The sequence below is a fragment of the Lonchura striata genome, chromosome 10 (genome assembly GCF_046129695.1).
Source record: "Lonchura striata isolate bLonStr1 chromosome 10, bLonStr1.mat, whole genome shotgun sequence".
Classification (NCBI taxonomy): Eukaryota; Metazoa; Chordata; class Aves; order Passeriformes; family Estrildidae; genus Lonchura; species Lonchura striata.
The window spans coordinates 19,926,898-19,951,912 of NC_134612.1; the positions used below are offsets into that span (position 1 = coordinate 19,926,898).

The 25,015-nt window shown below is 40.9% G+C and overlaps 1 protein-coding gene across 2 annotated transcripts in view; it reads right to left on the reverse strand.

The window, feature by feature from the left end:
- FXR1 (FMR1 autosomal homolog 1) overlaps positions 1-23,694 on the reverse strand; it is a 32,758-nt gene extending 9,064 nt beyond the window's left edge. For both annotated transcript variants that reach the window (XM_021543471.3, XM_021543450.3), the window contains exons 1-10: positions 23,564-23,694; positions 14,222-14,274; positions 10,119-10,212; positions 9,924-9,995; positions 7,662-7,810; positions 7,127-7,220; positions 6,172-6,288; positions 5,901-6,071; positions 2,665-2,743; positions 427-536 (exon numbers count right to left, since the gene is read on the reverse strand). In XM_021543471.3, the coding sequence (XP_021399146.2) occupies positions 427-536; positions 2,665-2,743; positions 5,901-6,071; positions 6,172-6,288; positions 7,127-7,220; positions 7,662-7,810; positions 9,924-9,995; positions 10,119-10,212; positions 14,222-14,274; positions 23,564-23,614 (990 nt within the window). In that variant the 5' untranslated portion in view covers positions 23,615-23,694. The remainder of the gene's footprint in view (positions 1-426; positions 537-2,664; positions 2,744-5,900; positions 6,072-6,171; positions 6,289-7,126; positions 7,221-7,661; positions 7,811-9,923; positions 9,996-10,118; positions 10,213-14,221; positions 14,275-23,563) is intronic.
- Positions 23,695-25,015: the final 1,321 nt, after the last annotated feature.

Consider the following 25,015-nt stretch of genomic DNA (forward strand, 5'->3'; position numbering starts at 1 on the left):
CCGAGGTAACCCGACATCCTGTGTTCATATTCATGCAACACATGCTGGGTGTGTTTAGCACAACAGGTGTATATAGAAGCATCCACAGTTTACCACGAAGGTGGTTCATTAAACCAACTTTACAAGATCAAGCACCTTTACAAGGTTCTCCCTTTTGTTCTTATCTATTTAAGATATGTGGACACTTTTAACATTACCAATCCAAAATTATTATATAGCCCAAATATATAAGGTACATATAGGGGAAAGAGTGAAAAAAACCCCAAAAACCTCTTCAGCAGCAAAAACCCTCCTCGAATTACTTTGTATACAATCTACTGCAAGATGCCAATTAAGAACTAATGCCCTCTATATCCACAAGTTTTGGAATAAAACTGGGCTTGAAAATAAAAACCTAGTCACAGCAGGAGAGATTGAAGTACTTACATCTTCACGGGGCAGTTTATTTTCATTGTCTCCTTCAATTCTCACCCTGACGACTCCAGATTTGTCTACGATCTCCTGAATCACTTTTCCATTTTTTCCAATAACTTTTCCTTCAGAGGGCAAGAATGGTTAATTTTGCACCCATGGTCAAAATATTTTAGCATGTTTATTGGTCTTTTATACATAAAATCCCCTAAGAAAGCCCCACACTATGTCAGAGAAAATGGGTAAAGACTTTAAAAATTAAACTCTCTCTCTCTATACACAGAATGACAAGCAGTGCTGAAGATCACCACTGCATACAGGCTTCCAACAGAACCAAACCAAGAGTAAAATGACACAAGAGTTGTGCAAATTCCTCTTTTAAATTTTTGTATCAAAATTATTTGGATCCCCTGACTATATATGTGACCTCATTGAATCTTTCCTGTAATTTTAAGTCTTAAACATTTGTTAAAGCCTCTTAAAAATTTTTGCCTCTACAATGGACATGTGTGCCCTATAACCTTTAAAATACTTCTTTTGAGATCATGCACAGGATCCCAACCAGAACATTCATCAGAACTTGTATGTTTCAATCTAAAAAAGTGACTTCTTGGCTCTCTTACTAAACAGCTTTAGACTAAAGTTATGTGGGAACATTTCTTCATCACAGCCTGATATATGTCACTTAAGAACACTTATGTTTAACTCAGGAGCAAAGCCAGAATTGTATGACAGAGTACTCTATAAGCAATGTTCTTTACAGCAAATACCAACATTATACAAAGTAATGTGCAAAAAATACTACAAGTTTGTTTCTCTTCCTCAACAGCTCAAACAGCTCAGCAGGCTTTTATCTTTCTGTATTGGAGTTACTGATAAGCACTACACTGAGCTGTGTGTCTTCATTAAGTGTTGCTAAATATCTGTCTGCTTACCTGTGTGCTCACAGGTGATGTGGGCAGAACATTTGCCTTCATCAGAAACTGCTACTGTAATTGTTTAACAGCAGCATTTTCAGTTAAACACACTGCTGTGACTTCTGCCCTAATTCTTGTGTGGGATATATTCACATTAATGAATGCTCTCCAAATGCTCCCCAAAACTCTATGTGTAGGACATAAGGTTTAGCAAAATTCCCTGGATTAATTACATTTACTAACAAGACTGCAGAAAAAAAAAATTGTTCATATACAAACCAGGGATTAATTTGTGAATGTTAAAATGAGCTTTAACATTAGGTAGATGAGAAAACCATCAAGTTGCATCAGATATGCAATTTGAAAAAATCATCCTAAAAAAACCACCCAAATGAACAAATGAAACCCCATTACACCTTGATCTAGTCAAGTTCTAAAACCCTGAAAGTCTAAGTTATGGGAGTCTGCACATAAAGTATTTAAATGACATTACTTATAATATGCAGGCTCCAAGCTCCAAACCACAGCAGGTTAAAGCCTGTGTTTTAACTTCTCCTCTGAATAATCCAAGTTTTCAATCAGGTACAACACCTCCAACTGTAACACTGCCTCCATGCCAACACTGCCCACAAGCTGGGCATGGGGAGCAGGGAGCTACCAGACTTGAGTAAAAGCCAGGATAAAGGCAGGAAAATGAGGGAAGAGGAAAAAAGTTCCTTGTGAAGACTGGACTAGGGGAAGACATTTGTGCCTTCAAGTAGAACACAACCTCACACCTTCCGGTGGTTTGCAGTACAGAACCTACCAGACTATACTACACCTTCATAAAGCTGCAACATGGAAAAATGTCCATTTAGAGACTGAGGCCGAGACTATGAGCACTGCTGGTTTATACAGGAGCTCACCAGCATCCAACCACCACCTGTGACAAACCTCAAACCAGGAGGGAGCAGTACAGGAGAACGGTCTTGTGTCATTCTTACAACTCAGCTGGAGAATTCCCAGATTAAACTCTGGAACTCAGCTTCAGCACTTTTATGAAGCCAATTTAGTAGAGCATGTTTTTTCAATAGAATCTGAACTTTAAATATTACCATTAAATTAGGTGGTTAAAGTCTGTAATTAACTCAGTTTAAGTGCTAAAATCCTGACGAAGTATTATGCAGCAACAATATATCCAATTTCATAATAATTCAGATACATATAGTTTTAAAACATTAATCACTTTCTACTTAAATTGAGAAATCTAATCTTGTACTGGCAACTAAATCCTCTCTGCAAAGTTAAGATTAGGCTCTCTTTTCCCAAATTTTTAAGCTTTAGCAGTATTACATACCAACAAGATTTCTGGGAACTTGAATAAAATCCTCCACAAATTCCAAGTAACTTCTGGCCTTTTTTACTGCATCAGCAGTCTGGAAATAAATTTAAAAAATGGAATTTATTTGTGAATACAGAATGTTAAGAACAAAACCTTGTGCAACAGTTGCCAGTCTTCCAAATAAACTTATTTGCAAAAAAGAAAATAATAAAGACAAGATTAATCTAGTTTTGAACTAAATCATAAAGAAATAATTGAGTGAAATGCCCAGAGACAAACTTCAGTAGAAAAGCAAAGCATCAGTAACGAATAAAACATTTTTTTTTCATGTTATTTCAAGATTTTTTGAGATATCGAAATGGATTCCCCATCCCTGGAAGAGTTCAAAGGCCAGGTTGGATGGAGCTTTGAGCAAACACTGCAAGTGATTTTATAACCAGGGCACTCTCTTTCCAGAATGCTGGTTTCTGGCCACAGTTCATCTACAATGCTTTCCAAGATAGGACAGTGGCTCTGGTTACTGGGGAGAACTCCTGTAAATGCTCTCCTGCAGCTTTATTATTTTAAATGACAAAAATCAACTGAGTTAATTGAGATGCTGAAACAAGAAACGAGGCTTCAAATTAGCAACAGCAGAAGTGTAGAATCAAGGAAAGAATATCAGCATCTAATCAGTAAAAACAGCTTAAGAGCACAATTTCCATTTTACACTAATGCCTCAGCCCTTTCACTTGTCATTTTTAGGTAACACATGAAATGAGAGTACCACCAACTCCTGCACCTTTTAATCAATCAGGCAAATCCTAGAAGAAGAAGAAAATGTATAAACCTCTACTGGCAGAGGTCAAAATGATGGCAGAAGAAATATGGCCAATTGGATTTCAAGATAATGAAAGCAGTGATCAAGCACAAGAAACACATGAACAGGAAGCCACTGTGAGGAGCAGAGGTTATGGTGTATTTGCAGAGAAACCATTCAAATGGTACAAAATTAACACATGCTAGCAATTCTTCATCCTCAGTGAATTCTACAGAAAGACACAATTAAGCAAAGAGCTCCTGCCTCAGGTATGTTTATCCATCTTTCCCAAATAAAGACGAAGGAACTGTGAATGCATTTACAGAAGCAGAGTCAGGACAAGAAAATATACAACTGCCAGAGCTGCAGCTCTTCAGTGCACTCATATGCCTCTCTACACTTGTCATGGGAACTCAGGATTTTTATGAATACAACCTGTGTACTCATTTTTATGAGTAACAACCTGTGCTTAAACATAAAGCTGACTCAGACAAGCTTTTCTCAGTTCGTTGTAGTAGAACATGGATTAAAGACCTCACAGGATTCCAGTCACTAGCAACTATCTTTGTTGGCTCTGAATTACAGCCTACATGTCCACTGATGCTCTCATTACCTCACACAGTAGCCCAAATCAAGACACATCCATGCTACCAGAGTGTAATAGAAAAATTAAATGCAGGATATTTTTATAAACTCAGTATTATACCTACCAGTGTTAAGAATTGCACATGAATTTACTGCAATTCCATTTGACAGTAATGAAGGTCTAAGAGGAACTTTTCTATTTCTGACACAGCTCTCCCTCTCCGGGAAGCACAAGCTTCCATAAGTAGTTCAAGCTACACTGTCCAAACTCTGAGGTTCACAGTCCTGTGGATCTGTACAAGCATCACAATCAACAGTTCACACAACCAAGAAAGGCTCTCGAAACCAAAATGGCCATGACCAGACAAGGATAAATGCATAAACAGCATGCCATACAGTTTAAGATTCCTTCTATCCAGAGAGGTTTTCAATAGTCCTTAAAACTTATCTTCATGTTTCTTCCCCCAGAGAACCTGGCCCTGAGCAATGAACTTTTATTTGTATGCAAAACATCAGCTACAGGAAACCTTCAGACCATGACTGCTATGTCAACAACACTGGTTCACTACACCCACACATCTCAGCCTGAAACTGTCTGTGCATTCAGCCATTGGGGCCTGGCTGGTTGCCCACTGCAGCTGAAGAGAGGCAAAAAGAATAGGCAAGTGTAGCCAGATGCTGAAAACCTTATCATGTGGAATAGTTAAGCTGCCTGGCATTTTTAGAAGCACTTATCACTTCTATGAAGGACAAGGCTGATGTGCCTAAAGGCATTTTTATTTAGGGGGCATCTGGTATTTATAATCATTGCTGTGACCCTCTGTAAGAGGCTGGTGACAGTCATAACCTTTCCACAAGTTCCAGCATCACATCATTCACATGAAGGAGATCAAAACTGGAATACACTGGACATTCCACTGCATTTAAACTTGTCCCATTCTTCCTCAGGAACTGAGATACAATTTACTGGCAGTAGGAGATGAAAGAAGGATCTGCTGCCAACCTGATACCCTGGAAGCATTTAAGGTTTCCAAAAAAAGGACAGTTTCAGAGACATTGCAAAGTACAGAAGTTTGACCTCCTCTCCACAGGATCAACTTCATCTGAACCTTTGATCACAACCAGGTTCTACTCCTGACATAGATGGAGCAGAATTCAAGACCTCAGATTCCTCAAACAGAAGACAACCACAGATTTTCAGACTTGTTACAGAGTCTCAGTCATACCTGTAGAGTTAGGGACAAGGGATAAAAATCCACAAAATATTTGCTTACAGAGCCTTGGTAACAGTGGGCTAACCTTCTGCTTCCTGAATGGATCCTTGTTTTGGCCCAAGGACCAGCTGTATTTCAAGGCAGTTGTGAGATTCAGAAGAGTCACACAAATGGAATCAACTTGGAGCAAATCATTATTCTCCCAAAGCCAGCATTAAATTGCCAAAATCTTAAAGTTAGAAACAGTAGATACAGGCTTTATCACACCTGGATAGGTCAGAGGAGCAGACACCACAAAGTAAGACACACATGAAGGGGCCAGGGCAGGGTAAGAAGGAAAACCAATAATGTTCTGAGGGAGAAAAGAAACCCAAACAAAGCCATGATCAAGTCAAATAGCAGGAAATTATACTTCTCTCAGGTTGACCCAGGATATAAGGAAAATTGAGTGATTAGGACAGAACACGCTTCATGGAGGTCACAACAAAGGCTTGTATTTCAAATAAATGCAGTAGAAGCTGCCACAGTGTCAACATACACAAAGACACACAAAAACTCAGGAGGTGTTTTCTGTTCTTAATTCTGGGTACAGCTCTCACCAGTCTAAAAGCAGAGTGAAATGCTCCAAGAATTCATATAAAGTTCCCCCTTACCTCTCCATAGATTCTGAAAGTACCGGTATCCTCCTCAAGTTCAATGGTTGTAACTCCTGGAACCTTTCTGGCTTGTTGTATGTTACTGCCATGCGTTCCTATAGCAAGTCCCATTAAATCTTCTCTGACTACAAACTCCTCATGAAATGCTGCAGCAAGCTGCTTTGTGCACTGAAGGGAAAACAAAGGCAGACTCATCCACGTGCACTCACTGTAATGCACTGCTCTGAGCTCAGTTTCAGGCAACAAGAGCCACAAACTGGGGCTTTACCTCCAAGTGTTTTGTAGCTTCTTCGTTTCTCGACATCAGCATGAGCTTGGTGCGAATGCTGCGCAGGTGCATGTCACTGAGGATGTTCACTCTCTTCACTGTTGCTTCACTGGCAGACTACAGGAGAGAGGGAACCTAAGTTTTGGCTTTGTAAGCAAATACACATTTAAAAATAAATCAGGAACCTACTGAAATGAAATCATAAACATGATCTCAATTTCCAGGTTACATGAACATTGTTCTTCCTCAAAACAAATCATGAGAAATTCAGCACCACCAACAACTACTGGTTCTCACTCATGTTCTCCCAGCATGTTTTACATTTTACATTATTTCACTGCTGAAAGTAACCATTTGCCCAAACAAATCTTTCTACCATACATATACTTGTCACTGTGTGTGCAAGAAAGAGAGCTAAGAAAGTAATAAAGGACAACACAATCCTGCAGAGTGAGGTTCATCTGGATAATGTTGAGTAAATGGAGTTACGAAGACAAACTAAAGCTGGGACAACCTATGTAGTAAGAAAACCACCAGAGAGGCATCTAAGTGAACAATTTCTTAATGGCTACACTGAGCTGGTGCAGTTCTTCACAGGGAAATACACTGCAGTCTGACCCACAGCTGCAATACAGCATGAGGGGAAAGCTACTGCTCCAGAGTGGAGGGAGATGACTGACCTCTGAGCCACCTGCTAAAACCAGTGAAAGGAGAACTTAGCTGAAAATCACAAAAGCCGTACAAGCAATGAGACTCAAAGCTGCTCCTAAATTTAGGTTGCATGCATTGGAGGCCTTACCCAAAAAGATTGAATGCATCTAATATTAAATCTCTCCCAATTTATATAGCTTGGCAAGTTAAACCATCTTCTATATACACACACAGCTGGCTACATATTTCTTATAAATAATATACTGAGAATTCACTGAACATTTACATAGAAGCAATTACTTACCAGTATTATTAGTTGAGCAGTTTCAGCATGATAAAAAATTCGACATGCTCCCACAGCTTTCTTGAAATCCTTATGTGCATTTTCATTAGCACACCTAAGGAGACAAAATGATTGTTATTTCAACAAGCTGCATCAAAACTGAACATGTAATAAGATGATCAAACCTAAGAACATTCAGTATTTTGTGGCAAGGATTGCTCAGAAAAAGGAAAGTTTCCATTCTCCTCAACACGGCTCCAGTTTCCCTGTGGATTCTATGGCACCAGGGTTATCTGGAAAGCCTCAGTAACAGGCCCACTGTGAAGTGAATCACCTGTACAGGCACAAAGTTCCCACCTGAGAACTTGCCTTCTGTCCCCAACCTGAAAGCTCAGCAGGGGTCCCTGTCAGCAGTTCCTAAGTGAGCTACTGCAGCCCTCAACACCCTTAAGGCTCTTCACGGACCCGCAAATCAGCCTCTAAAACAGAAGCCAAGTGGGTTCTTCTCCCCTTTCCACAAAGCAAAAGCCTTCTTGAAGTGTGCAGAGCTACTCACGCATCTCTCAGGTCTTCAGGAACATCCACTGTGCACTTGAAGAAGGTGTTCTTTTTGACAGTTTTGTTCTGATTCACAGGTCGCAGTCGCTCGTAAGTGACAATTTCATTGTAAGTGGCATCACAAGCAGCGTATTCAATGACATAAAACTGGGAGAGTTTTTTTTAAAAATAGTAACTTCAGTAAGGAACAACAAAGACAAAGTAACATTACCAGCATCAGCAAGGAAGCACAAAATATGAATACATAAACAAGCCCCTAAAACAATGACACATTTCTACACAAATAAGCCTGGACATATTTCAGCACCCCTGTGCTCCTTTACTGAAGTCAGGACACGTTATCAGCATAGTCTCAGTCCCCCACAACAGCATCTTGGATTGATTTTTCTCATCTCTCTTTCAAATATTTTCATTAGCTCATTTCAAGTTTCAAAACCCAAAATGTTTACTGGACTCTAATTCTAAAAAATATCAGAGAATAATTCTTCACACAAATATCTACTCTGCAACACTAAAGCAAACAAGGTGAATCGACTGATTCAATGGACAAACTACCTGGGAATCACGTAAGATCAAAATCAATACAGAAACTCCATCTTTTTTACACACATTGCCAAATTTAGGAGGGCAAGAGAACTAAGAAGACTTAAGTTACCAGTAATCTACTCCTACACTTCCACTCAACACATGCAAGTTTAAAGAAGCTTGTGTGCACAGAGCCATCACTGTAGCCTGGCTCTGTGCTAGGGATGCAGCAGCACATTCACCTCTTCCTCCCTCAAAACTGGGATCTGTTTGTCTCAACACAATTTGCTTAATATGCAGAAAGAGGAAGTCACTCTGGTAATGGCACACTTTTTTCTAATTTCAAGTTTTAAGTTTATTTTAAGTATCATCCAAACTATACAAAGCTATTTTGAAATGGATCACTGTAACATTATTATCAAGTATTATCAAGTAATAATAAAAAACAATAAACACTAAACTACAATTAAATTGAAGAGATCTACCACTACATGCTTTAAAAACTTAACTTCTATAGTTAAATCTGACATCACAGCAATGATAAAGTAGCAAATTTTTGGACACATGGGTTGTTTGTGAATTTAATATTAACTACAGAAAAAATCCAAATACAGAACTGGGTTAATGACTGTACAAAGAAGCCAGCATGAACTGTGAGGTTCTTTGCAGGGACAATTCTCTAAAATAACTGGTTTGACAATCCTACACTGCACACTGAGGGTGAAAAACCATTTTTTTTCCTGTAAAAACTAGGAAATTAGAAATTGGTAAAAAATTTTACTTCTATGACTTTTTCTGAAAATAAGCAGCATAGCAAGTTAAGTAATATCAAAATTTCAAACTTTTGTGACTTCTAAGAAAACCCTATTAGCTACAAATGACAAACTATCATTTAAACCAGTTTGTCTCCTTTTATCTTGATTTCGTAATGAGCTGTTCATTCACAATGGTGAACACACAGAATCTTCCTCTGGTAGGTATCTACTACCACCTTGCCCTTGCAGAGCTCAACAAAAGTTTATATTTGTTGACAGTTTTTAAACAATACTAGAAATTGGATAATCATTTTTTCCCTCAATACTGTATCCTTTGGTTTTAGGAATCTGATAAAGCAGAAGCATCAAAACACAGGACTCTTCCCACGATGAAACTCAATTCTCTTGCTGTCACTTCACAAAATAAAGCGTTAATGAGACTGGGTCAAACACTGCCACACCTCTATAGACTCAAGTGTCTGAATATGCAAGTTACTTGGCAGCTGCAAACAACCATTTATTTATGGTAAAATAAAAACTTGACAGGTGTAAAAGCAAAACAAGCACTGTCCTTCCACTGCACTCAGTAAAAACACACAAAAACCAACCCACAGCCATACAACAGCTAGGCCTAATTTACAGATGACAAACAGGTTCTAACCACAGGTGCTTTACTTCACTTTCAGCACCAAGTTCAATCCACAAAACAGATTTGTCAGAAATCCTGTCCTTGTGCATGCCTTCAGTCCTTCAAGCAATTAAACTGCAGATAATGGAAGTCACTCACCCAGCTCTTAAGGGTATGACCCTCTGCTGTGCAATGCAGCAAAGGTCATTCCAAAGTGGTCACAACTTATAATTCTCTTCTGTCATGTTTTTGTATTTGTAGTACTTTATTCAGAGCTTTTTCATGACAAAGAACTTCTATTTACTGTACTTAACATGAAAGAGTGAAATCAGTACATTTTAAAATAATTTACCTCTCCTTTCATCATTCGAACTTTTGCCAGCCACCAGCCACAAGGTTCTTGGTCGTTTGCCCTAGAATACACCTGGAAATGAAAGTAGTAAGAACCACTGAAAACCTTCACCTTGGTAATGCCCTTACACGCCTCACCACTGCCTGGAATGGACAAGCAGCTCCAGACCAGGACAGTACATGAGCATTCACTCACCTCCACCTCATCTCCTTCACCAATTTCTTTCTTGATATCAGGGGGTGGTGGTAATCTGACTTCATTGAAGGGCACCTGGCGCTCTGGCTGCCAACTGCAAGTTGAAGAAGCATTACACATTAATTCTCAAATTTTCCTGTTGTTTTCTTAAATTTAGAATTCTGTTTCATTAAAATTCTTTCTTTCCATATAATGAGATCTGCTTTCTTACTGCTAGAAAGCCAACCTTGTAAGTAGAGGAACAACATAATCATGGCAAGACAAAAGTAGTATCTGGGAAGATATTTAACAACAAAATGTTTAAATTAATTGAAAAATGTAACTAATGCCTTTCATAAAACCCCAGTGAAAGACATTGTATGATGTAGTTAACATTCCTGCTGCTCAAGCCATAGAGCCCTTATATGGATTTAAGCTCAGCTTTGCAGTCCACTATGGGATTCATCCATTTCTTTACCTCATATTTAACATTTTAACTGCTTACCACCGAAGTTTTATGCATCTCAGGAAAATGATTCCACTCTTCAACAAAACTTTCCACATACAAACCTTCTGATGTTCCTCAATAACAGATTCAGATCAAAACGTAACTTTAGATCTGCTTATCAATACCAATTATTTCTAGGCATACAAAATAAAGGTTTACTTCCTTATACTGCAAGTCTATTTGTTTTTCTATAGTTGGCTGTACAGAAGTATTTTATTTGTAGAAATGTATGTTTCTAGTGCATTTTATGAAGACTACTGGAGCAATTACATCCACTGTGTTCTCCTGAAATTCTTTCTCCTTCTACTCTGTGAATGTCACAGAATGCCATCAGCTGTTCCTCACTCTTAGTCAGAAATCCGACTAAAGACTCTATAAAGGTTGAAATAAAACCAGGAGAACGAAAAAACCCTATTAATTTAGAATATCTGAGGGACTTTTAATGGTATCTGTTAAAGCATTGCTACATCCATCCTTTCTGCCCATCTGATTCACATCAGACACCAAGAGAATCAGAACCAACCAACTTGTAACAGTAAGATTACTGCAAGTCATTTGCTTTGCTGACTTTTAATAACCTGCAGACAGAGCAGCCTGTGTTAGTAGAACAAGGCTGAGCAAGCATAAGGAGCAAAGGGCACTTCTACAACTTCCCAGAAGAGAAGATGGATACATTTATATGTTTGCTCTGAAACCACAGCTTACACTCAAGTACCTCAGTTAATAAAGATGTTGCATATCATATAGTTTTAATCAAGACATTACAATAAACTTTTTATTTTAATCATAGTTTGAAAAACAACAAAAATGCATGAAGATTATTACTGAGGTGCTAGAACACATCCAGAGAAGGACAAGGAAGCTGGTGAAGAGTCTAGGGCATAGATGTGATGACAAGCAGCTGAGGGAGCTGGGGAGGGGGGCTCGGCCTAAAGAAAAGAACGACTGAGAGGGACCTGAGAAAAAACGGTGTCAAGCTGTGCCAGGAGGTTTAGATGATAGCAGGAAGAAATTCTTCACTAAAAAGGTTGGCAGACATTAGCATTACCAGGAATCTCCATTCCCAGAGGTGCTCCAGGGACACATGGATGTGGCACTTCCATAGTGGTGAACACCATGGTTCAGGGCTAACAACTAGACTTGATCCCAGAGGATCAAGTGTGAGCCTTTCCAGCCTTGAGGATTCTAGGACATGGATTGCTTTTTTTAGGTTGGAAGATATTTCAGCCACAAAATGTTAATTAAATCACATTCTATTTCTGAGAAATGGTGAAAGGGAGTGGCAAAAAAAATTTCAGTTGTTCTTGTTGCAAATATAACCATTACTAATCTCAGGGTTTGGGTTTTTCCTTCTCCTCCCTGCCAGTGGAGGAAGCACACAGTGGAAAAGTGCACAGAAGGCTCAGCTCTCAGAATGTGAGTCCAAGTTTTGGTAGTAAAACTTCCTAAGTCCAGAATTGGAGCACCTCACTGGTGAAATGCAAACCAAGGTGTTTTATGAAATTACTTGTGATGGGACACAAACTATCTAAGACAATCTGACAGAACTGATGCCTAAGCTACAAATCACAAAAAAAAGGAGGTTCTTGTTTCTTACAGCACAGAAGCCTCTCCTTCAATACAGCTGTTTCAAACTCCAGTGAGCCTCTATGAAACTGTAGATCCATCAAACTCAAGATCCAATTTTCCATCTAACAGTAATAGAAGTTCCGAGGTCCTGAAGCTTCTGCATTTGTTCCTTGCCTCCTCACCCTCAGAAAGTGCCTCTAAAAAGAATTAAGGCTACCTGCCCAGAGTCTGAGTGTTGCTATGACCACAAAATCATCATTAGCAGTCTGTGCTGGTACACTTAACTTTGGGAACCTTACAATAGCTATAGATAAAGATTGGTTAACAATAGCAGAAAATGCAAAGTGACAGTTTACACTGCCTATTGTGGGGTAGATGTGTGTATTTGTTAGTGATTATCACTATCACAACACTGATGCTCTCAGCACAGGACACTCTTGCCAATTTTGGTTCCACTAAAGCCCTTATAAATTTAACTCTGTAAAAAGCATACAAATTGATCAGATTTACATCACAGAATAATTTGACTGCACACACTTCCTGATCAGATCTATTTTTAGTCAACAGAACACTTGACATATGCTGCAGCCCATCCTTTTTGAAACATGGCTGCTGCTGCCAGACTTTCTGTAGAACACATGGATGATATGGACACTAAACACTAGAAATGCGTTTGCCAACAATTCAGCTCCGGCTGTGAGCCCCTGGCACTTCCTTTAGCTTACTTAGTTTCTGACATCAACGTATGTATTTTAAATGCAAAGAAAAGTAATTACTTTTCTTTAGAAAGTAATACAGATGTTGAAGATGAAACTCATGATTTGTCACATCTTTTTAGACCATGGAGAGAATGAAGGATTTAATTTTTTTTTTTGTTTGTTGGATTTTGGGGTGAGAATATGAAAACCTAGGAGACAGTAACAGGTTCCATAACCACCTCAGTGTTACTATAAATTATAGTTGCCACCTCATCTGTCTTCATAAAGGAAGAACTAGAAAGCATAGGTTAGAAAGAAACAAACACTGGGTTTTGCAGGGTAAACTCCAGGATTACTTATGTGCCCCCCAAGGATTTCTTCTTACACACGTGTATATATGTACACACATACACACCTGGGATTATGTCAGCCGGATTATAAATACTGTTTATAAAGACACACTTGCACCCTCCCTAGCATTACCTTTATTACCCAGAAATCTTTCTTCAAGAAAGACTCAAAGACTAATCTACAGGTTAGAGCTGGCAAAGGTTATAACAATTTTCACATCAAAAGATGACACATTTTATAGGATCTCCACCTAGTAACTGGAAGAGAAACAGGAAAGAGGATGTAGCTCACAGAGTATTTGGAATTAGCACTGAAATCTCCCAGGTAATCCAGCGTTATCAGTCATAACACTGAACAACAGGTACTCATTTGTACTTTACCAACCCATGGATTATCCTTGGCTTGTCACTACAAGTTCCCAGCAGCACTGTTGTGTTTATATATTAAATTAAATGGACCTCATGGATAATTATTTTTCAAGATTTGCTAACAGATCTGCACTGTTTTCCACTCAAAAACAATAGGTCTTTTGACTGTATATATATGCATATTTATCTTCCTAATAGTTAAAAGAAAAAAAATCACCATCAGGATATTTTTACTTTTCTCTGGTTGAGAATTCTGATCAGTATTCCAGACAGCAGACACAGAATTGCTCATTTGAGTACTTTGGTATTTCCATCTTTTCCTGCTTTTGTGTAAGAGTATCAAGCCTGTGCCACTGATTCCTATGTTAATTAAAATTGGCTGTCACGCCTATGGGCATCACTAAAGATACCAAAGAATATACAGGACTGTGTAACTGATGAACTGAATTCTGATACAGATTCAAGAAGGCAGTTCATGGAAGCTGAACAGATTAGTGAGCCTGTACTTCTAGAACTATATCTAATGAAATCTGCTTCCTCTTAAAGGCAAAACAAAACAAACAAAAAAAAAATAAGCATAAAACTCAAATAACCTAATGTTCAAATAATTAAAAAAAATAAAATACTTACTTGTTTTCAAATGCAACTGTGAGGGAGTCCTCATGAACATCTTTGATAAATCCCTAAAACAAAAACATTTTTGTTACAAGAATGCATGTGAAATCAAAAAGGCAGCAACTTCAATACAGCCTGAACCTGAGCTAAAACTACAACTAACACTGAGGTTCCAATCTCAGAAAGCTCCAAAACACACTCCCACTCTTTGCACGAGGTTGCTGGTATTCTTAGCTGGCTATTCCAAGACGTGCAGAGCACAGGGACTGCTCAAATCTGACCAGCTCATTTACAATTGAAATCACCACCAAGAGTTTCTTACTCTACCCACAGGTGTGCACTGGTGTTTTACAGGAACAGAGAGAGATCCAGGCAAGGACAGTTATTCCAATAGCTGTGCACAGCACTAAGTGCCTCACTGGTGTTCCTCCCAACACAAACTGAATCCTAAACAACTGTCCCCCCAGCAGTCTGGCAGCCAGTTTGAATCACATTTGGCAGTAGAGGCTGCCACACAGCCAGTTATGGTATCATCTTTCAGGTACTAAACTGGGGACTGGATGAGGCCAAATGCCTGTAGGACTTCCCAAGAAAACAAAGAGAATACAACACAACTCCACAGTATTTCATGGATTTTTTTGTGCTTACATTTAGGGGGCATTCATTATACCAAAAACTTAAAGATCAATCTCACACTGTTATACCCAAGTATCTATGCAGAAATTAAGCTGCTACATTTCTTGATTAAGGAGGATAGGCATGCTGAAAAAAAATTGAAAGACAAAAAGAACACTATTCCTGCCTTTGCTCCAGCCTGGTATTTGCCCAAACAGAGGTGGTCAAGGAGGACCCTGCAGTTTTAAAGGAGTAAGAAAGCTGCACAGCTATGTTCAGAGAAAGAAGTTCCAGGAAATCTGCTGAATGGATTATATCCATTTAAGAAACTGACAACTGAGGAGGATGAAGAACATAGCAGCTGTGCAAGCACTGCTGAGGTATTATGTGTCAGCTCAGGGAAAGATAAATTTTGACACAGTCGATCCCTCCGTGTAATGACGGACAGTAAAGGAGCCCACACTGACAGCTGGCTGCAAAGGGCCTATAAAAACCAATCTCCTTTTACCTGAGCTCATACTCGGCCAAGGCTCTGAAAGAATTTGCTCAAAACCTTCTTCTCTGCTCCCTGAGCTTCCCTCAAACCCATCTGCCAGCAACACAAAAGACTGGTTCTAGCAGAAAGCACACTGCTCAACAAAACAGGTCACCAAAAATTATCTTGTTGAACCACCTAGTGTGCTCCTAATAAAATAAACCCTCTCAAAGGCCATCCTGTCACTGCAAGGGAAGGCAGGCAAATCTCCTTTGAAAGGTGAAACAGTTAAGAGCAAAATACAACCAGAATCAGGGACTTTCAGTTTCAAGAAACTGGATGGGAGTATAAAGTTATGTCTGTTTAAAGATGGAAAGAGCATAAAAAATTTTACTGCCTAAAGCATGTATAAGCCAGCAGCAGATATAAAGCAGAACTCTACCAAATTTATGCTACCAGCAGTTCCCTTCAAATGTACCCCAGCACAGGGACAAATGAACACGACATACAGTGCAGGAAATAGGAGTTTCTCTACTACAATTTATCCAAATTCTACACGGGGAAAAAACACTGAAGTCATAGCATTAGAACCAACTTCATGCAGTCCAGCGTTCTGCTACGTGACAACTTATCAACAGACAGGAGTATTCACAGGGAGAGATTAACTCCCTACTGGAGACAGCCATTTATCTGCATTCCAAGAGTCTGTGATTCAATACTAGTCTGCATTTTGTAGCTGAACCTGGTCTTCTATTCCTGTTGTATTCTCACAGTATTCAATGTGATTCTAAGGTAAGCCTATAGTAGCTAAAAATTTATTCTGCAGAACTGAATTCAGTTCTTTCCTTTGCTGAAAAGCACATCTTCAGAATCAAGTGAGATTCCGATTCAGGTATCATAAAACATCTGATAAACATTCAGAACTTAATGCTCTGTAAAGTTAAGAAAGTCATTAATCCACTGACTACAGATTCCACTAGTAAGACAAAAGAAGTGCAAAAAAGGAATCCAACTGCACTGACTTTTGAGGATTTAAGACAATTAGCTCATTACCAGGTGAAATGTGGGTTTCTGTGTAAGGTACAGACAGGTTTAATAGTCACAACCAATTTTCAAGCTATGGTCCACTGAAGAATGCCAAAGCTGAAGTGGAACAGTACTACAGAGATACAGCTCTCAGCAGACCAACAGCTGACACTGCACAAACGTCAGCTGCATAAGGACAATTTTTAATAAAATCCAAAGTACAAATTCCAACAAAGAGTCTGTACATTTTACACCACCATATGGGTTTCAGGAACTCCTTCACAGAAGGAAGCCTTTCAGTTCAAAGTGTGCACACTGCTTTTCCCTCCCACAGGAGAATGTAATGCAGACTCGCTGCTGGCAGACATGTAGGCAGCAACTGCCTTGGAATTACCTGCACAGCTTCTTCACTTGGTATTCCCAAACTTTCACTCCCTAGTATAATCAAGCATTACATCTATCAAGTATGCACTTCAGGTCACAAATGCACACATGTAAAATATCAAATAAAGTTACATAACTTTTAAATATTTTTATCGTTGTGAGGCCTGAAAAAATTCTGATTAGAGTCTATCTATATACATTTACTCCTGACTATTATCAATTTCTCTACAGCTGTGGGGATGAGATCACATTAACAACAACTGAACTATAGCAGTCTATGAGGTATTATGGACTGTATGGTCCATTGGTAATAAAACTAGAAATAATGAGAATACAGTATGGCTTTCCAATGGTTTTCTAAGAAATTATTTCATTACTGTCAAGTAGGATGTCAAAAGTACCATTAGAACGTTTTCTAGAAGCAAAACTTCCTGAGTACGACTTTCATACGGCATTCAACCCTGCCTAGACACATTATCAGCTGTCACAACTTCCAGATAAAACCAGAAAGAGATTTCATGCATGTCAGGATGAGATTTAGTGCAGTTTTTAAAAAAGTCTTCAGAGAGCCTATGATAATTAAATTTAAAAAAACAGGTTTTACAACAAAACCTGTGACATTAGGGTATTTTGGCATTTCACAATACAAAATTGACTTTATAGTAAATTCTACAAATTCACAAGGATTCTTCCAGAAGAAGCACGATGAAAATAAACCAGAAACCTAAATAACCTGGTCTTTAATTAGGGAGTTTGAAAGAGTTATTTTATTTGTTAGGTAACCTATATAAATAGATTTGCACTAGTCATGCCTGATACTGTGTCAAAAACATTCTTTACTAAATTAAGTAATGATCCATCACCTTAACTTTTGCTCTAATGAACAATGTACTCTGTTACTCAAATCTAACTTAGCAGTGTTGCCTAAGACAGATAATGCCAGTTTCTAAGTTTGAAGAGTTCTACATTCCTAACGTATCATTCCTTGTACCTCAGGCAGAGCTAACAGGAGACCACCAAACACATCATCAATAAATACGGTGGCATCAAAAAGAGTGAGGAATTGCAGTATCAGCAAGTGAGCTTACACATAACCTTTATGTGTGTTTTATACTACACACAAATCTGCAGAGGACAAGAGGGGAAGAAAAACTGACATGCCTTCATCTTGCCAGACCTCTGCCTCAGCCTGTGCAGATCCGGGTGTCAGTCACTCGTGTGTGTGCTGCGAGCTGGATCCCTGGCAGTCCATGTATGCCCTGGCTGGAGCAGCAGCACTCTGTACTGTACTACGGGCTATTAATGTCCTGCTGCCTCTACAGGCCTGGCTCAGACCTGTCTCTGCCACTCACTTGGCAGGAGCCGAGCTCCCAACACCAGCACCTGCACAGGGTCGGGATGGGAGACCAGGGGATCTAACCTGGGGCTGGGCAGGGTGTGCAGGGTTGACAACAGGGCAGGAAACTCTCTACCAATCACCTGCACCAAAACCACTGCAGCTGAGACTTCCTCATTTCATAACAGACACCCACTGCACTCTTTCCCTTTTACCTGGGCTTTGCCCATGGATTTAGGATTAGGATCTGCTGATAACATAAACGGATCAAGACTTACTGATGTGCCCTTACAGTGAACTGTATGTCTGTGTGTGTATATATGCACACACACAACTTTTTTTTTTTTAATCGATTTCTAGGCAAAGTCACAAAATCAGACAGACACAATTCAAGTTCTTTCCATATCCTACTTTCTTTATGTTTTTCTGACCCCCCAAGTAGGATGATCCAATGCAAAAATGAGGCGCTGTTAGTTTAGCTGTAAACTTTCTTTCCAGGGATAGTCACTGTGTTGGCCTTTGAGCCACACATACCTGCACACTAAAACTGTATTAGTATCACCTTGCCCACTGCTGAGCCAATTTCTAATAGCAAACACTCCGGCATCTGGTACCAGGGACTGTCTCTGAACCAGTGACATAAAGGTCAAGCAGCCTATATCCAATTACCAAGCCTTTCACTCCTTTTCAGATGCAAGAACCCTTGGTATTTCTAACTAATACTGAAACACAATTGTTTAGTGTAACAAACACATGAAATAATTATTGCTAAAGGATGTATCTCATGCTGAGCCCCCAAAAGGAAAAAAAAAAGAAAATAAAGCAAACAAAAGAAACTTGTAAATACACAAACCACTTGACAAGAAAGACTGAACTTGGTATTACTTTCAATATTAATGATCAGCCGCACCTGTTTATACAAGGAAATGACAGAAGCAAGCAGCTATGGCTTACTGAAAACCAGAAACACTTCAAGCAGGTATCAGGAAAGAAAAATATGCTGAACTATCACATCAGTTTTAGCGAGCACAGTTTAATTTATGACATCCCTGCTTATTTGCATCCTCAATCAAAACTACATGTAAATTCAAGGGTTGTTCTGACAGTTTTGTAAGAGTCTCGGTACTGAATTAGTCTCAATGACTCATTTCTTACACCAGGTTCTTCATATGCATCCTCCAAAGGACAAAACTTCTGGAAGACACTCTCCACTGACCACGTACCACAAAAATCAATAACCACTCCCTCTGGCATCTCCCTTCCATCAGCCTAAAAGCTCAAAAACAGCTCACCAATAGCAACAACTACAGCTACTTCTTGCAAGACTGCACAACTTTCAACTGATCACGAGCAACTTTAAAATGTCTAATATTCCCCATCCATACAGATGTAGGGCTAGATGTAATTAAAAAATGCTGACAATTATAACACAGTTAAAATCTTTAAAGAAAAAAACCAAAGGTCATTCCAGTTAGTTTCCTGGTGTAGTAATTGGGTATGAACAGTGTGTAAGCTACACTCCTAATGACAATTTCCTACTTTAATAACCATCAAGCTAAAAACCACTTGGAGCAACTCAAGTTGTTTGCAAAGCCACTAATTAAAAATGGTAAGAAAAAAATTAAAATAATTGTGTTTTCATTGATGCATAAACCTTCACTCCCACAGAGTTGCTCATCAAGCTTTGGCTCTACATGTGGAGTAATGGTGTGTACTTGTCATTCATCATTTTTTCCCCTTAGTAATATTTTGGCTTGTGTCTGCCTTGAGGCCAATGCCAACTCCTGCTACCAGCATTTTGCTTAGTCCTGCTAGCAGAACAACTGCACCTCCTGAAAGAGGAACAGGCTAACAAAGAAATACTTCAGAACCTGTAAATTAAGGGTTGAGCTCCATTTTAATTCATAGGGTTTTTCCCCTTGCATAAACAGCTTCTAGTGTAGAACTTAAAGAACACAAGGGCCTGCAACACACCAGAACCCATTTGCCAGCACAGCTAAGTCCCCACAAGGAAGAATACAATGGATCTTCCAGAGTTTTGAAATGCCACTGAAAGGCTCAGTCGGAAGAATTGATCTGATGCTCAATTTATGTACCTTCATCTTACTGTAAGGTCCAACTGAATGCAGGGATACTGACATGGGAAATCATGAATAATGTGCATCAGCAGGGCTCTTAATCTGCATACAAGTGAGCTGATGGAGATGCTGAGTAAAACTGAAGGTTTTTGTCTTGTTCTTCCAAGACCCTCCACAACTAGCAGGTCCAGAGGAAAAGGCAAAAATAGGGAATTTCTGTATTAATGTCAGGAAACTTTTTTTCCTACTGTGAGAGTGACTAAGCAGAAGCACAGGTTGTTTGGGAGGTTGTAGAGTTTCCATCTTCAGAGATACTCAAAAGCCATCTGCACATGGGCAACTGGCTCTAGGTGGCCCCACCTGAGCAGAGGTGTGGACCAGGTGAACTCCCAGCCTCAGCCAGTGATTCTGTCATTTACTTCATCATCTTAATGACAGTGAACCATCATCCTGAAAACACTGCAGGCAGGCCAAGACAAGGCTCTCTTCAACACATTTAGAAACCAAAAAATTCCAGGTATTTTTGACCATTCCATACATAAAAAAAAAGTTTATTCTAATGTCTCCAAGACAAAAACTTTCCTGCCATCTAGTTCTCACCTAGAAAGCATTAACTTTTCTACCCTCAGGAAGCCCTCATAGCACATTTAATATATGCAAACCCATAATCAGTAGACTTCAGCAACCCTGTCTGTTCTCTCCTGTTCCACAGCACAAGCACCCCCCCCCCCCCCCCCATTTTTCAGAAGCCCACAACCATTTCAAGCCCCATCAGTGCCATCTGATCTCCAAAGACAATGAGTGCTCAAAATTATGATATTCCAAGCTGCAGGAAGTGGCTAAACACTGGCTCTGCTGTGTAATGGTTGAGAACCTGGCATAAAATATACAGTAAATGATGTCCTGTTCTCCAGATTTGCTTCTTTAAAGCAAATGGAAAAAACAAGAAACCACAAATTAGTTTGGTGACTTAGATACATAAGTTTAAAATCAGATCATACTATGCACTTATAATTTTTTTTAATTACCTTGGGATTTACCATAACTGCCCACCAATACATGAGAACTCAAAATGTTTTTTATGATGAATGAATTTTAATAAAGAATATTAATTTTCCGTACTAATGTATTGCAACTATAGTGTATGGTCTTCCTGCACTTAGGAAGAATCCCCTGTTAAAACTGAAGAGCAATTATTAGTGGAACTAAAGAAACTTTATAATAAAAGAGTACCATTTACCATAGTCATACTTCTAGTAAGTCCTGAAAACCCACCAGAATGCTCCAACAGATTTAACCACTACATTTGTTCTACTGCAGCTAAGCTGCAGACCATAGTAACAACTCCTTAAAAGAAAATCTGTCATGATATTGTTTACATAATTATTTTGGTTTTTTTTCTCTCTGTTGACACAGCAGGATCTTTCTGATCTCATTTACCTGGGGTTATGCTGTGCTAATTAATCCAAATTCAAGCTGTTCTAAAGGCAAACCTCAAATCTCATCCCATCTCACAAATTCTGCTTTTTCTCTTCTGAAAACTTTTGCCACGTTCCTTGGAATGTCACACAGATTAGAAAAGATGAGTCTCTTGTCATTGTCTTGCAATGATCAGAGCTACTGGTGCCCAAAATAGGACACTTCCTAAAACAGACTGACACACCTCTTTGCTTTAGGTCACTTTAAACAGCAAGTGACCTAGGAGTGTTACCTAGTCCCAAAAGAAATGCAAAACCTTGCCTTCCTCAAGAGTAAGATTCACAAAATGGAGTCACTGACATACACACCTCACTGCATTTAGCTCACAATAAGAATTTTTTAAATTGTGTTTGTTTGAATGTTTTGGTTCAGGTCTGGGTCTTTATGAGGGTTGTTGTTTTCCCCCCTCCACATTAACAGTGGATTACTCTGAGTTGGGATTTTGATCACTGTGCATCCAATCATTCTAATCTGCCTTCATCCACTATCTTCATCAATGGACTTCATTCCCACTTCACTGATCTCAAAGTCATGATGCCATTTTTAATTAAAACTTCTGCTTTTTTAAGTCACTCTTCACAGGGCTAAAACACATGATGGTGCTAATCCAAGGCTGATAATTCATTCTGATTTAAGAGATGTCATCCTTGCAGATTTTAAATCAGGCTTATTGTAGCAAATTCTGTGCACACAGATCCCGTCAGTCCAAAATTTCATCACACCTCATACTCCCATGTGTCTGACATTCCTTTAAAGCAGAAGAGCAACTGATTCATCATTTGGAAAGCTGTCCAAGATCACAAGGTATAAAATGGAAAGCTAAGAAAAGTGTTTCCAAATTCTGGGCTTTTTAATGCTCGGGGGGGGGGGGGGGGGGGGGGGGGAGGGGAATCAATTCTATTGAGGAGCATCCTGTTCTGGACACAAATGATTCTGATGTAGGTTTCTGTGTGATACTTCAGGTTCAACAAAAAAATGATCCACTGTATAAAATTTATCACCTACTCCTTTTGGTAAAAAATTCAGAGGGTTCCCTACTAGGGGTGTAGTCTATGCCACTGCATTCTTTCCTCATAAGGGTATCTCCCATCTGTCTTGACCAGCTGAAAGAACTAACTCCTGAAGTCAGCTGGTTACAATCCCTTACACCCAACTGCCTCTACATACTGTACAGTCACCATATGATTCCCAAGCCAAATCCACAGCTGCACACAGGAAATTCTGAAGGGGGGAAGGGGAATCGAAAGGGCCAGCCCCACACCAAGTGCAGTATTGCCTGTGCAATGCCACACTGTGCGTGTGGTTAGGCACAATAGCTAAAGAGAGTCCCCAGATTAAATCCTCCCAGAACACAGCCACGCTGCGTGCTCACAATACTGGCTGGAATCAGCCCTCCTGGAGAGGAAGACAGGAGCCTAGTGCCATAAAAAGAGCTGGGATTCTTAAACATCTGAAGCCAGGCTTAGGGGAAAATGACTGACAGACAACAGCTGAGAGTACTCTGCATTGATCCTGTACCATCCTGACATTCCAGGGAGGGTGATGGTGAAGGAAGATTTCTGAAGGCATAAATAAACTCGAAATCCTTAAAAAAAATTATTTTAACTCTTTTAAAATCATTATTATCGCCCCGGTTCACCCCAGCCCACCCAAAATCCCTTTCATCTTCCAACACCAATCCCCCCACACGCCCACCCACCCTTCCCGAAAGGAAGGCGCAGGGAATCCCCGCGCCGCGCATCCGCTCCCCCGGCCCCGCCAGCGCTCTGCCTTCCCCACACGCGAACCTCCCCTGCCCGCACCAGCCTCGTCACCGCCGCCCCCCCGCCGCCGCCCCGCTCCATCCCCGCGGCCCCGGCCCCGCTCCCCCCGCACCTTCCCCGCTCACCGCCCCCTCCCCCGCGGCCCTTCGGCCCCGGCCCCGCCGGGCGCGGAGCCGCCCGCGCCACCCCCGCCGCCGGTACCTTGTAGAAGGCCCCGTTGGAGCCGCGCACTTCCACCGTCAGCTCCTCCATGTTGGGGCCGCAAAGGACGCCGGGACGAGCTTCTAGAAACTGTCACCGCGGGGGGAGCGCGGCGCCCGCCCCCTCCGCCCGCCCGCCGGGCCGCGCCTCCGGCCCCGCCCGCTCCCCCGGCCGGCCCGGCACCGCCGGAGCGGGGGGGACGGCTCCCCGCGCCGGCCGAGCGGGCGCTCCCTGCGGGAAAGCTCCCGGGAAGGGCTCCCGGGAAGGGCTCCCCGCCGTTATCTTCCCGCCCGCCGGCGCGGGGCTGAGGGGCGGCGCGGGCGCGGCCGCGTGAGGGGGCGGCGGGCGCTGCGTGCGGAGACAATGCGGGGCGGCCGCGCTGCGCAGTGAGCGCCGCTCGAAAGGCCGCGCCCGACGGGCACCTTGGGCTGCCGGGGCGGATAACACACACGGTGCCGCCCGACATCAGCGCCCGGCTCGGCTTTGTCCCTCACGGAGCGCCGCCGCCCTGCCCCGCCCTGCTCACACCCCCCCGGGCTGCCCTGCCCGCCTTCCCCGTGCGCTGCTGCCGGCAGAAATAATCAAAAATAAAAGCTGCCTGTGATGTGTCGGACCTCACAACACACTGGGGAGCGAATTGTGCTGTGCGCTAGATGCTCGCATAAGCTTAGTCACGCAGAGCCTGATGAACGGCCTGTACCTATGTCAAATCCGTGTGTTTTTGCAATTGCTTTAAATATAGAACCATGGATTCATTTGGGTTGGAAGAGGCCTTTAAGATGAAATTCAACCATTAACTCAGCACTACCACTGTAACCCCTAAACCACATCACTCAGCGCCACATACGAGTACCTCTTAAACACCTCCAGGGATGGTGACCACCTCCTTGGACCACCACTCCAATGCCTGACTATCCCAACCGTGACATTTTTTTCTGGTATCTAATCTGAATCTCAGCCTAAAGTCATTTCAATAGCAATGCTTTCAAATGCTCATTCTGCTCATCTTTCCCATTGGGCATCAGACTCAAATGGCCAGGAGTCCATGATGATATTTTACCTATCAGATGTTTTCATTTTTAGTTTCTTCATGTTAATCTTGCTTTTGTGCCAGTTGTAACCATGTCTGTCGGATGGGCAAGGATTTTGGACAAAAAAGGCCAAAAAGTGTTGAGAAATGTGGCTATTGGGTGAGGTGCAAATGCTCAAAATGGTCAAAGAATGTGGGGTGGTGGCACCTGGGGACATGGTTTGGTGCTGAGCAAGGCAGTGCTGGGTTGATGGCTGGACCTGATACTCTTGGAGGTCTTTTCCAACCTCAGTGTTTCTATGGTTCTGTGATCCTGATGTGCCATAACTGAAGGAAAGATATGGGTCCAACAGCATGAATGTTTTTTCCCATGCTGTGTGCATGAATATTCCTAATCTTGAGTAATATTCCACATAAATTTT